The following is a 14,169-nucleotide window of genomic DNA, read 5'->3' on the forward strand; positions in this document are numbered from 1 at the left end:
GGGCTTTTCCCCTTTGTTTCACTGAGGTCGTTCATTGTAGTTGAGTCATTCATTTCCTAGTTGTGATTTTCCCCTTACCACGCTTTACGTTCTGATAAAGCATGTGGGATTTTGGGGGAAATAATTTTGTCTCTGGTTTCACTTCCTTTCAAATGTAGGTTTTCTACTCTGTCTCTTTTGGTTTTGGGGTTAGTCTTGAGTTTTCACTTTGTCTACTGAGGATCCCTTTCTGTAGACTTAACAATAGGAATTTAATCTACTAGGTTAGGGAGACCAGCAAGAAAAGAAGAGTCTATACTTTGAATCTTAAGTGTAAGTTACGTTGATAAGAGAACTTTTTAAAAAATCCCTTTTAACCACAGAACTCCTCCATTGGAAAGGATTCTGAAGGAAATGAAGAAAGCCTTCAGAAATGAATTTGACAGCTTCATGGCTTTCTGTTAACTGGACTGGAGCTTTATTACAACAGTTCCTTGGAAGGACACTGTGCATGATGTCTGCTGAGGTTATCCATGAGGTTGAAGAGGCACTTGACAAAGATGAGAAGGAGATGCTTCTTTTTCTTTGCCGGGATGTTGCTGCAGATGTGGTTCCACCTAATGTCAGGGACCTTCTGGATGTTTTGAATGAGAGAGGTAAGCTGTCTGCTGTGGCCTTGGCTGAGCTGCTCTACAGAGTGAGGCGGTTTGACCTGCTCAAGCGGATCTTGAAGATGGACAAAACAGCAGTAGAGGCCCACCTGCTCAGGCACCCTCACCTTGTTTCGGACTATAGGTAATTCATCAGCTCTTCTCAAGGCTGAACTGGTGGGAGGGAGGGAGATGGTATAGACTCTGCTGAGCAATGGAAACAGGACAGTAAGAAGAGCAGCCATATTACTTTCTCTGTCCACTGATCCCACTGCCATAGGATGTTACTTCATTCCTTTGAACCCTTTGAATTCATAAAATGTGCTTGCTTAAAAGAATTGGGTAGAAGATCATAATGAAAGTGAAAAGGACAGATTGGTATGTGTTTGCCTGAAGGACATGAGAAAGGAAATAACAAGTATGACAATAATCTTCCTGCCTTTGTAGAACTCCGTGATCCCTTCCAAATCCTGTTGGTCTTTCTCCTGCTGCGGAAACTTCGCAGGGCAGGGTCCCTTCCTGTGGTCCCTGCCCTCAGAGGCTCTGGGAAGCCCAAATTGAACATCTCTTCAATTAATTACCTGTAAGCCCTGTCAGTTAAGGGAGGGCCACTGGAGTTCCTTTTAGTTCAGAGAGCCTTTGAGTTGTTCAGTTCTCCTGTTCATATGACGCTATCTTGATGGCTCAAAGGGGCACAGAAGCCACTGGAAATGCTGGTTTTCTGGGGAAAGGAAAAGAACTTATAACCTTAAATTGGTGTTTCCTTTTTCTCCAGACCATCAGCCTTTTGTTATATTAATAATGTATGAGGGTACTTCAGAAAGTTCATGGTTGAGCTGGCCTGTTAGGTCACTCAGAGTATGGTGTGGATAACACCAAGGTCAAGGGTTCAGATCCCCTTACTAGCCAGCCACACACACAAGAAAAGTTAATGGAAAGATTTGTATTATCTTTTAATTCTTTTTTTTTTCTTTTGTTTAGTTTTTTGGCAGCAGCTGACCGGTATGGGGATCTGAACCCTTGACCTTGGGTGTTGTCAGTACCACACTCTCACCAAGTGAGCGAATTGCCAGCCCCTTAAACCTATTTTTTCATGAACTTTTTGAAGTACTCTCATATATTTGGAGATGACGCATATTACCAAAAAACTATACTAGACAGAGCTGAAAGCAGTGTGGACTTTGGAAAGTGTGTGAGACTTGAGGCTGGAAGGCCTGTTTCAAGCCTCAGACCTATGGGCCTGACAGTTATGGGCCATGTAGGCTGAGCCAGTCACTAACATTGGCTGGGCCTTTGTTTTCCTACTTGTAAAGCAAATAATAATACCCAACTTCACAGGGTTGTTGTGAGCATCAGTTGTGGTCATTTACTGTCTGTGAAGCATGCTACAGATGTAAGGGATTAGTATCATTGTTGTTATTCTTGGTCGTCTTCTACCTATCCAACCACCGTAAAAGGTCAGTCATCTTCAGACTTTTTGGGAGGCACTGACTGGGTTTCAGTGAGTAGGTTGGGGTCCTCTCTCCATTTCCCATTTCCTTTCTATGGTGAGTGGAGATCGTCCTTCAGGGCCTCTGGGAAGAGAAGCTTGGCAGTTGAAGAGGAGTGCTAGATTCATTTATATACCTCTTCAGTGGGCATGTGCCAGCTGTTTTGATAAGCTTTAGGGCAAAATGAACTCTCAAGAATCTGAGAGTTGATCTGGCTGGTTAGCTCAGTTGGTTAGAGTGTGGTGTTGTAACACCAAGGTCAAGGGTTCAGATCCCTGTACCAGCCTGCTGCCAAAAAAAAAAAAAAAAAAAAAGAATCTGAGAATCTAGCTGGGAAAATAGACTTCTAAGCACTGATGACATCATGGTAATAATGATAGCCACAAGGTGTCCTAGGAGCCCCGATAAAGTGTGATGGTAGATCCAGCTGGAGCAGAGGTGAGTGAGTCAGGAGGGGTTTTCTAGACAAAGACATCTAAGGTCAGAAACCCTATGATCCAGATGCCTGTACCCTTTGAGTTCAGAAGTGGGCCAGGATATCATAGGTATTTCTTTCCTTTAGAATCTTGCAGCTCAAAGTATGGTACCTGGATCAATATCACCTGGGAACTTGTGAAACAGAGAAGACAAGGCCACTTTGAATTCTATTTTTGTCTTTCATGTTAGTCATTTAGGTTTTCAACTCATTTCACTGTAACTTCTGGGGGATCTAGGGGATTCTTTAGGGAAGTTTCATTCTCTAAGTTGTTTTCAGAGCTGTTAGTTGGAAAGAGAGGTAACGTCTCCTACTGAAAACAGGAAAGAATGAGTTTCCTTTTTGAGTCCCCTTAAGATGTCTTCCTGGGGTGATCTAGGCTTTCTGTTTTATGGAGGGGACACATGCACATGGGAGCAAGAACTAGCCTTTTAACCAATTATTGGCATAGGGCAAGCATGGGTTCTTGGAGTTCTCATTAGGACTGGTATCTGAAACTTGTCTGGTTTACAGAGTGCTGATGACAGAGATTGGCGAGGATTTGGATGAATCTGACGTGTCTTCATTAATTTTCCTCATGAGAGATTACACAGGCCGAGGCAAGATAGCCAAGGATAAGGTGAGTTCATGTTCCCAAGAGCCTATCAGAAGTTGGGGGCTGCTCCTTACAGGATGTAGAGAGGGAAGCAGGCAGTCTGCTGCCATATTAGTGGGAGTCAGACTTCTGAGGTGAGTTTTTTTGTAATAACATGGAAGGGAAAGAATTGGCTTATGAATTGAGAAGATATAAGGTGATAATATCTTCCGGTGTGGCTATGGGTGTTTCTTTTATCCTTGGAATTTATCCTTATTTTTGTAAACTTCATAGGCCTGACATATATATCAGTTTCTCCTGTGGTTTGTCAGATTGTGTGGGAGGGTCAGGAAGTCCCATCTGCTCGTACTGAGTGGAAAAAGGTGGGACGTGCTAGTCCACTCTCATCTTGGTCTCTTACTTTTGTCTGTTTCTCCTCAGCTAGCTCAAGATCAGAGTGGGGTCTTTAGGCTGTGTGTGGAGGCCGGGTGGAGGACGGTCCTTGTGACTGACATATGTGGGAAATGGCAAAAGTAGAGATTTGGGGTTGAAAACCCAGTAGAATGAAGATCTCAGGGATGTTGTGATTGCTGGAAGAGTATTTAAATTCCAGTTGGCCCTCCATGGTACTGCTGATCTAAGCACAGGCCAAGAAGAGTTTGGGTCTCTAGTCTATGACAGTAGGTCCTCAGGGTGATTGGCTGCCTCTAAGAACTCTCAGAAGTCATTGCTTGAGAATTTCATGCTGCTTAATGATTGTGGTTTCATTTCTGAAATCTGGGAATATGGGGTGACTTATGCTCCTATCATCAAACTGAAAATGGGAAAGAAAACAAAAAATAGAACTCTTTTTTGGTTTTACCGAAGCATCTTCTCTCCTAGTCATTTACATATGTTTAATTAGGATTGTTATTTTTAAAAACAAAGATAGCAGTTCAGTAACCACATGTTAAACATGAGGGAAATAAAAGCAGTGCCTGTTTCTGAAATATAGTTCTTTCACAATCCCTGTGGCCCAGTGAAAATGAATAGCAAAATACCCAGACCTTTTCATTTTACCTGTCCATAATCCTCTGAGTAAGAATGAGTCGAAATGTCCAGCATTGATGGAAATTTTTTAGGAACTTTAAAACTGTATCATTGGGATTTTGCTCATAAAGCCTTTCTCCCAGCTACTTTCTCTCTCTCGTTTTTTCAGGGAAGCCCTTAGAGTTTTTCAGTATAACACCAGCCTGGCCTTTCAGAGGAGAATTAACTCAGGAGCGTTCTAATTGTAGGCCTGGTCTTTCACAGTGCTTCCTGAAGATACAAAATGACCATGTGTCTATCCCCAACCTATGAACAATTTGATGACCAAAAGACTTAATATCACCTCTTTTATGAGTAAAATTCAGGAGCGTAATTTGTTCCTGACAGATGTCTAATTTAGGATCACTGAAGGTCACTGAAAGGGCTTGTCTTGTCACATTTTCTTGCTGTTATAAATCACATGGCCTAGGGTTTGCATTTGTGGCTTATTACTCAGCTCTACTGACATTTGTTTCTTGGTGGTGGTTCTTTTAGAGTTTCTTGGATCTTGTGATTGAATTGGAGAAACTAAATCTGATTGCTCCAGATCAATTGGATTTATTAGAAAAATGCCTGAAGAACATTCACAGAATAGACCTGAAGACAAAAATCCAGAAATACAAGCAATCTGGTAAGAACTTTGGCCTCTCAGTGGTCTAAAGCAAGTACCTTGTGCACAGTAGGTATGATTGGTAATGATTAATTTGTTGGATGGGTAGATGGAATGGAACTTGAATGTCCGTAGCCCCCTCTAGCCTGCGCTAGAGATCATATCCTTTATATCTGTTGACTCCATCACCCCATATTCGTGACCACAGAGTCTCAGCCCTCTGCAAAATGCCATCAAGCAATTCTTACCCTTCTGTCCTTTAAGAAAGAGTCTGTACCCACACTTTCTGCACGGACTGGCAGGGCTGTTACATTCAGGGCTTTTGAGAGTATGTGGAACCCTACCAGTTGCTCCAGTATTTGGCCTGACAGCCATCATCCAACTCTGGTTGTTGTCACTGGAGTCCCATAGCTGCCCTATATGTTTCCCAAGTTTCACAAAACCTCCTCATGGAAAAGGGTACCTCCAATTTCTGCCTTCATAAAGGGGACCAGACTCACATTGGCTTTCTCTCTCGTACTACCCATCCCCCATCGTCTTTTAACCTCAGCCTCAGCTTGGGCCCTGTTAGCAGTTCACTGCCACCATAGAGTCACAGCCTAAATGGCATGGCTGAAGGCCCACTGATTGATAGAGCACTCTTCCGCTGTCGCACACTCTAGATGACTGATAAAAGATCAAGAACTGGAGTAGCATTTTTAGTTCATTCTATGTGACTTTTGGTGGAAGGGTCTTCTGATATGATACTCTGAGTTCAATGAGGCGGCTGGAAAGTTTAAGGTATTTTGAAAGACAGTGATTGACCTTGGGCTGAGCCATTGTTGAAAATTCATTTCATAATAATTTATAAATCTTAATTCAGTACCTCTCTTCTGCTTTTATACTTCAAGGCTCAGGAACAAGTTACGTGAATGCTCTCCAAGCCTCTCTCCCAAACTTGAGTCTTAAGGATCCTTCATATAACTTAAGGGTGAGTCTGGAGCAACCGTGTGGAATACCAGCATGAAAAAGTTTCAGAGCTTTGAGAAAAATATACATATTCTCACTGCACATATATTATTTAATATCTGAAAAAATTGTGATAGAAATGTCTTTGTTTTAAAAATATGTCACCCATATCCCACTACCTGAAGACAACAGCTGATAATATTTTGGTGTATTTCTTCAAGTTTCTTTTCTGTGTATGTTTGCATGTATATCTGTATATATAGTTGGGACATTTTTTCATTGTTCCTTTGAACGTGTAACTTCTTAAATAAAAATAGATAGGACATACCTCTTGACAAAAAAATTCAACATGTATTAAAAATATATTTTCTTGTTACCCCTGTAATATTGACTACCAGTTCCTTTCTCCAGAGGCAGCTGTTATTGACATTTCTTCTGTTACCTTATAGAGATAGTACGTGAACATATAATATTTCATTGTTTAGATTTTGTACAAATGGTAGCACACTATGCCCACTGTTCTGATCTGGACATTATTGGAAATTTGCCCACATGATTCATATGGAACTTCCTGTTTAATTATCATTTTGAATGATCATACATGGCTCCATTTTCTAGATTATTGTAATGTGATAATTGTTGATATGCATTTAGATTGTTTCCAATATTTTGTTATCACAATGTTGTAAAATAAATATCCTTGTACTTACCCCTCTGTGCATTTGCTTTTTACTGAGCTTATTTTAATGATTTCAGCAGAAGTTTTCTTTACTGATGGATGAACAAAAGATTTTTTTGGGAGGGGAGGCTTATGAACATAAATAACACATAGTCACTTGTGGTGGTTGTGTTAGTAGGAGGTAGTACAAGGTATCATGTTGTACTTGTCCTTGTACTCATCTTGTTCTTTGGTTAATCTTTTATCTTCAAAAGTTAAATCTTGGCGTAATATTATCCTCATCCCTGTATAAAGGTATGTGGAATTTGTAGTGAGGATTTAGATTGGAGTGCAATTCTATGGTTAAATTATAAACGCTTTCAAAAGAATATGTGATGAAAACATTAACTACTCTATAGTATAAATAGTTTCATGGACAATATGAGCTGTAAGAGATACCAACGAGCAATAGAATTGCAAAGCTAAAATGAATGTTAGGGATTATACTGTCCAACCCCTTCATTGAGCAAAGTCAGGAGACTTAGGCCTAAAACACATTAAGTGATTTTCCCCTTCTAACTACTGGCAGAACAGGGCCCAGCCCTTGCTCCTTCTGCTCTGTGATGTATCTAATAAACCATGTACTAGTCATCCATAGCTTAGATATATCTTTCATTTTTTTTAGGAATAGAATGTGCTTTCTTTTGTCCTTCTGAGTCTCATGAAACCAACTCATGAGACAAAGCAGATTTAGGATTCAAATCCAGATTTTCCGAGCTTTCTCTGGTATTGTCTGTTTACTATAAACTATACTGTCATTTTTAGTTAAAAACCTGTCGTATTTTTTCTATTGTTTATATTTTGTAAATAAAGGTAGGCATATCCATTGCCTTTATAGTCTATTGGGGAAGCCATATGCTTTGTGTATCGATTTCTCCTTAAATTTGCTGTATTTAATATGTGACCCTGATCATTCATTCATTTGGTAAGCAGGCACTATGGCCTATGAATTTGGTGACTTTCTTCAAAAATGTAGGAGCTGAATACTTAGATGTTAACTCATACAAGGCTTCAAAAGTGCTTCAGAAGTTACAGTGGCATTAAGTGACATAAGATACCAAGATATTGCAGAATAAAAAAGTTGTATGACTCTGCAATATAATGCTTTTAAAATCTAGCTTGGATTTGATTTTTTTTTTCTTTAATAGTATGTAAAAGTGAATACACAGCCACATGGGGGACCACTGTCTTATCTAATATGAGCAGCCTCTGGCTAAGTCACTGATTATTGGTGAAAAAAGCACCTTACATGTTTTTCTTTAATTTAGAGACACAGACTTAGTGACAGATACAGTTTAACAGATAGTGTACTTCTCTCTTTTGGCTAGGATAGCTTCAAATGAGAGCACATTTGAAAGCTGAGCATATCAGATGATTGACAGTATGTGGTATGTATACCATACACAGGACCTGGTCATCTGAGAAGAGAAAGGGTCTGTTCAATCTTTCATTCTCTGATTAATCCCACTCTAGCCCTCAGAAGTGGTTTATCAAGAGTGTTTGATAATCAAGCACTCTTAATTATCAAGATTCAGGCCCATTTGTGGCTTATGTGTAGCTAGGCAATTATATAAAAGCAATAACTGGGCATGTATTAATTACTTCTGTGTGCTTGGCACTGTGCTGAGTGCTTTGTGTATATTTAATCGTTACAAAAAATCTATAAGGTAGGTACTATTATTATCCTCATTTTGCAGATGAAGAAACAGACAGAGAGGTTAAATAACTTGCTCAAAGTTACTTATCTAGTAAACAGCAGAATCAGGATTCATAGCCAGGTTTATCTGACCTAGAACTTCCACTCTTAGCCATACTGTACTTTGCCCCCGTGTTAAAGGAACAGGTTGAATGTTAATCTCATGTTCTAACGGTTTATTCTAACTTGACACTGTAACAACAACTATACTATACTGTAACATCTGGTTTTATTGAGCTGTTTTGAAACATTCTAATATGCTAGTTTAGCATATTTACACTCACATTGTATTTTTGCTTTTAAAAAGAAGAGTTGCCTTGTTCCTTGGCAATACGGGATTTATGGAGTTAACATTTCTTGCTATTCTTCTTTAGATAATTTAACTGTAAAGGTGATATTTTTTCCCTGGGTAAGTTTCCTATTGAGATATTTAAAGATGTGTAATATAGTGTGCCTCTGAAAAACTAACAGGGAGTGTGACCTTATTCCTTGTATTTGAAGGTCCAGAATGGGAGAAGTAAAGAACAAAGACTTGTGCGAAAACTTGCCGTTAAAAGTAAGATCAACTTTTCTTTATATTTATTGTTTATAAACACTTGATAATCCAATTACAAACTGTTGCATTTTTAGAGTTGGCCATGTCCTTTGTCTACATATTCTATTAAGCTCTCCAAATAAAAAGCAGTTAAACTCTTAAAATGTATTCATTGGCATTTCTAATTATCTATTAAATCAGCTTATCTAAATTTGAACACCATCTTACTCCATCAGCTTCATAGTCTTGGCTGTATTTTTAAGAGATGGGACATTTATACCTGAAATGGAGTTATAACCAGGCCATGTTAAACATTAATCCAGTCATAATAATGAACCATGTTAAAACAAATATCTAGCAGCAGGAAAAAGAAAGGTTAATAGTTCTTGTTTTATAGGCCGTTTAATAATGCTGGATAATCTACAGATGATGTCCTTCCTCCCCTAAAAAGAAAGAAATAATGCAATTAGAAACTGATTATTTCAACCTACATGATCTCTGTCTTCTTTCTTAAAACATCAGGGCTTGATAACATCATTTATTTCTTTTGCTTATCTTGAGTCCTTCTTGAAGTGAGGGCTGAGACTCGGTCTTACACTGATGAAGCTGATAGTTGTGCTTCAGAACTCAAGGAAGCAGAGATTGATGGACTGCAATGGAGGGCTTCAGTCCTATATGTGGTGTGGGATCATGAACGTTTTGAGTAGGGCAGTGGCCTGATGGAAGCCTTCTTTGTGTGGCAGGCACCTTGCCAACATATGATTCAGCCTACGTGCTGTCTCTGTTCACGTGGAAACTTAGAAGCATTTGCCCAGATTAGCCAGATGGTGAGGCTCGTACCTATCCGTCTCTACCTAATATTCTACTCTCCAGCAAAAGCTATTGAGAGGTGAATTAATTCCTGAAATGACAGCATGCTTCTTAAAACACTGATGAGGTGGTGAAAATTAACATTCTGAAGGCTGTTTAAAGGTAAAATAGGAGACTGGTAGATTTGCATAGGAATTAAAATCATTTGGTGTTCTCTCCATTGCACTTCCTGGTGGCAGGTTTATCCTCGGTCATTATTATGTAGTGAGGTTAGGGAAGCTCCCAACACCCCTGGTGATCCTGCTAGGAGAACTACTTACCTACTTTTGCCTGGTCTTGGTTTATTTACTAATAAAAGAAGAAGCTTTCTGATAACTTGGTCATAATCTAATAGAAATTTAAAATAATCAAACCAAGTATTCATATTAATTTGGACTTCCAAATAGATTTCTGCTATCATTAAATTCAATGATGATAGTGATGACTACAGTGTATTAAGTTCTTGCTAAATGCTTTAAACTGAGATAGGCATATCACAGATTCTTTTGAGGGTTTTTTCTGTTGATATGAGGGTACTTCAAAAAGTTCATGGAAAACAGAAATAAAAGATAATATGAATCTTTCCATGAACTTTTTGAAGACCCCTTGAAAATGATTGCTAAAATACAGAAAGAAAAAGTGAAATTCCTTCTTAATTCTGAGTATCAGAGATAGCCACTGTTAATATTTGATTTATATGTTTCTGGACTCTTTTATGTTTAAGCTTATATGCAGTATATATAAGTATATCAACACAAATATTTATTTTTAAGTACATGGAATCAATATTATGCATATTACTTAATAACCCATTTTTCACTAAGTATATCCTACATATCTGTTCATGTCAAATATATAAAGATCTTTCTTATCCTTTTTAATATAGCATAATCTATTATATGTACCATAATTTATTTAACCCATTTCATGTTGGTGGACTTTTAGGTTCCTTCTAGTTTAGAGCCATTATAAACAATCATTTGGTAGATATCTTTGACATACATTTTTGCACTCATGATTTATTATTTCCTTAGGATAAGCTTCTAGAAGCAGAATATTGACGTAAAAGGATATTGCTAATTGTCTTTTAAAAAGATTGTTTAAGGGCCGGCCCGTGGCTCACTCGGGAGAGTGCCGTGCTGATAACACCAAGGTCCCGGGTTCGGATCCCATATACGGATGGCCGGTTCGCTCACTGGCTGAGCGTGGTGCTGACAACACCAAGTCAAGGGTTAAGATCCCCTTACCGGTCATCTTTAAAAAAATAAATAAATAAAATAAAAATAAAAATAAAAATAAAAAAAATAAAAAGATTGTTTAAACTTATATCGCATTAGCATTTGAAATAGCTCATTTCCCCCAAACCTTTCTAATACTGGCATTTTCTTTGCCTGTCTTTAGGTATCATTTCTCATTTTGCAACAGTCATGGAAGGTAGATATTAGTATATTCAGTTTAGAGATTAATAAGCTCCTGAGACTCAAGGAAGTAACTTGCTTAAGATCACAGAGCTTATCAGTGATAGTGCTAGAGTTTGAACCTTTTAGGGCTTGAAAACTGGTGGTTCTTCTATTTCCCTGGGCTATTAAAGTGATTTTTGTCTAACAAAAGTAGCTTTAGGTTTATCAGGCTCACTGTCCCCTATCTTGCTATTGACATTTTATTTTATGGTCTCCCAGTATCACTGGACTATGAAAGATGGCCATCTGTTCTGTAAGTAGCAAACACATATAAGCTTTTCCTTCTCTGCACTTTCTTACAGTTTCAGCACCTGTAGGAAAGCTATCAATATCATTGGGTTGTGAGGTTATTAGATTCTCCCTATCAGGTTAAAAACTCACCAACCTTGTGGTCTTCACCTAGAGAAGGGTAAGGCCTTCTTCCACTTGCTATTTGAGCAGTTTTCCTACACAGCCCCTGAATAGCGTGGGGACTTGTGTTTTCTTACGTCAGGTTCTTCAGTGCATGGTTGGAACCTGGGGGCTGAGTATAGCTGGGGAAAGAAGAGATTGTTGAAGAAAATAGGGGAAGAGAACAGTTGTGATATAAAGAAACTCAGCCAGCATGGGGGTAAACTTAGTCCTCCTTGAGTTTGTAAATGATCTCTCTCTCATCCCCCAGGAGAACCAGTGAAGACATCCATTCAGGAATCAGGAGCATTTTTGTCTCAGGTACAGAATAAATAATCTGATCTTGTATTGTTTTGCACACACAGTATCTGCAGAGAACAGTGACTTCTTTAAAAGTATCTGTATGTTAAGAATTCTTTGTGAGAATGGGATGCTGAGAGTGTTGTTCTTCTGAGAACTTGTTTATGAGGGGACCTTGAATGTAGCAGAGAGAAAGACATTGAAGTGGATTGCATTCGTGAACTTTGGAATGCATGAAATTCCAAAGTGGCACCTCCTGTCTCAGCTGAGTGATTGCTGAACATATAAGTAGTCAGTGACACTGAACTTTGACTTGTTCTGGCTTTTTCTCAGGCTGGGTTTGAATCATAGTTGTGCTGATACCTCTTTTCTGTAAGAAGAGGCAACAGAAAGCCTTTTTGTACTGGTTTGGAAAGGTATCACTTTTATAACTTCAGGTTACTGTGGAGACATATAACCTATCTTTTCTCTCTGTTTCAAATTATCTTTATTCCACAAAGCTAAGACATGTATAAAGAGACTGCAATTTTCATTAAAATTATATAAAAACTGAAATAGCTAGTCTGTCTTAAGCACATTACCCTAATAGAGGAAAAATTTGACGTTAATAGGAAATGTCAGCTGTGATGACTTCAGGCTGTGTCTATTGAGTGATTCACCTGCCAAAGGGATGTTTAAGGAAATACAAAAAAAAAAAAAAAAATGTGGCATATGGGTGGGACTTTATGGAAACAGAGCAGTATCCAGTCTTTAACAATTCTTACCTTCCTTTCTAGCACATATCTGAAGAGATATACAGGATGCAGAGCAAGCCCCTGGGAATCTGCCTGATAATTGATTGTATTGGCAATGACACAGGTGGGTGTGAGAGCTGCAGATTAACTGGTGCCCCCACAGTAAGATTGTGGCACAGGCAAGCTGGATTCATCAGAGTGAGCAATACTAGCTGCTGTAACAAATCACTGCAAGAATCTGTGTTTTAACGCAGTTGAGGCTTGTTTCTGTCTTGTGTCACAGTCTAGTGTGGATTGGGCTGGGCGAGCATTGTTCCATGTGGTCATTCAGTGGCTTCATCATCTTCTGAGGCCTTGGAGTCTTCTGTAGGGGCCTCAGTATCTGGCTGGCAGATGAAGGAAGAGTGTGTGGAGGATTGCATAAGAGATTTGGGGGACCAGGCCTGCAAGTGATATGCATCATTTCGACCCACATTCCATTGGTCAGAACTCAATCATGTGGTCCCAACTAATGGCAATGGACATGGATAAATTATATTATTGTGTGTCAGGAAGAAAATGAAATGGATTTGGGGAACACATAGCATTGTCTGTGGCACTAAAGTGTAATTTGTAAAAGTTGGTGAGCTTAGTCTTGTCTTTCCATTTTGGATGCTGTGGCAGGGAGGAGTCCTGAGATCCAGAGGGACATTTATAATGAAAGGCATTCTGGCTTCAAATGTTATCAGACGCCCCCCATCATTTAGCTACACTACAAAAGCTTTCCTGGGGAACATTAAAATGATAACTGTCTGTTCTCTTAGAGAGCTTTGGGTATCTTCTGAGCAATGTGTCACTTAGTTCCGCTGTATGTACTTTTGTTGTTGGCCTGAGTCTATTCTGCCTGTGTGTCACCATCATTTGGATCTGAATTGATTCTTTTGTTCAGCTGTTGTTGGATGTCTGACTCAGACTGAATCACTGGTGATGCATCAAAGGAGAATGAGAATAAGTGGAATGACATTCTGTTTAATTATTTATCTCTTCCTTAACAGGATCGATCATTATATTTTCATGGTTTTCCAACTTCTCAACATTCATTTAGAATGAGTCAGAACCATCTTTTAGGCTCACTTAAAATGTTACTATGGGAAGTTTTGTTGGAAGAGAGTCTAAAAGAAGGACAAATTGGCAAATTTCCCAGGATTTCAGATATGATCCATTTTCTCATGTCCTATTTTTGGTTAGATGTGAGAAATGCTGTGTCCCCTACGTGTTCTTCCCTTTTTAGCTGTTAATACCCGTATAAGGATGAGGATATTTTCTTAGTGAGGTCACTTCCCATTTTAAAAGAGATTATGCAATTGTTTTCCACTTTCTATTGTAACAATTCTATTTCATTCATCAGCAGAGAAGTTCCCAACTGTACCAATATCTGTCTTATTAGGAGAATCATAAAGAAAAAGCCATGTGAATTGGAAAACTAAGCTGTTTGTGGCTAAAATCCAGTGTCTGTGCTGGCTTCCCTTACCAGATTGTCAGCCTTTTGTGGGCAAGGATTGAATGTATATTTGTGTTTTTCTGCATTATAGAAGTGTGGTCAGAGTGGGACCCTAGGTTTGAATCATAGTTGTGCCATATCCTAGCTTGGGCAAGTTTCCTAGCCTTTTTAAGGCTCAGTATCGCTTCAGTAAAGAGAGTTAATAACAAGACA

The 14,169-nt window shown here is 38.9% G+C and overlaps 1 protein-coding gene across 12 annotated transcripts in view; it reads left to right on the forward strand.

Annotated features, from left to right (window-relative positions):
- CFLAR (CASP8 and FADD like apoptosis regulator) overlaps positions 1-14,169 on the forward strand; it is a 45,986-nt gene that overhangs the window by 18,064 nt on the left and 13,753 nt on the right. For 9 of the 12 annotated variants that reach the window (XM_063109725.1, XM_063109706.1, XM_063109716.1 and 6 more), the window contains 7 exons: positions 363-774; positions 3,108-3,213; positions 4,732-4,867; positions 5,737-5,816; positions 8,710-8,764; positions 11,714-11,763; positions 12,519-12,600. In XM_063109725.1, coding sequence (XP_062965795.1) covers positions 413-774; positions 3,108-3,213; positions 4,732-4,867; positions 5,737-5,816; positions 8,710-8,764; positions 11,714-11,763; positions 12,519-12,600 — 871 coding nt within the window. In that variant the 5' untranslated portion in view covers positions 363-412. Of the gene's footprint in view, positions 1-362; positions 775-2,570; positions 2,665-2,690; positions 2,781-3,107; positions 3,214-4,731; positions 4,868-5,736; positions 5,817-8,709; positions 8,765-11,713; positions 11,764-12,518; positions 12,601-14,169 lie in introns of those variants that run through there. The other 3 variants (XM_063109768.1, XM_063109784.1, XM_063109773.1) reach the window with 3 other exon arrangements.

Source organism: Cynocephalus volans, chromosome 1 (genome assembly GCF_027409185.1).
Source record: "Cynocephalus volans isolate mCynVol1 chromosome 1, mCynVol1.pri, whole genome shotgun sequence".
Classification (NCBI taxonomy): Eukaryota; Metazoa; Chordata; class Mammalia; order Dermoptera; family Cynocephalidae; genus Cynocephalus; species Cynocephalus volans.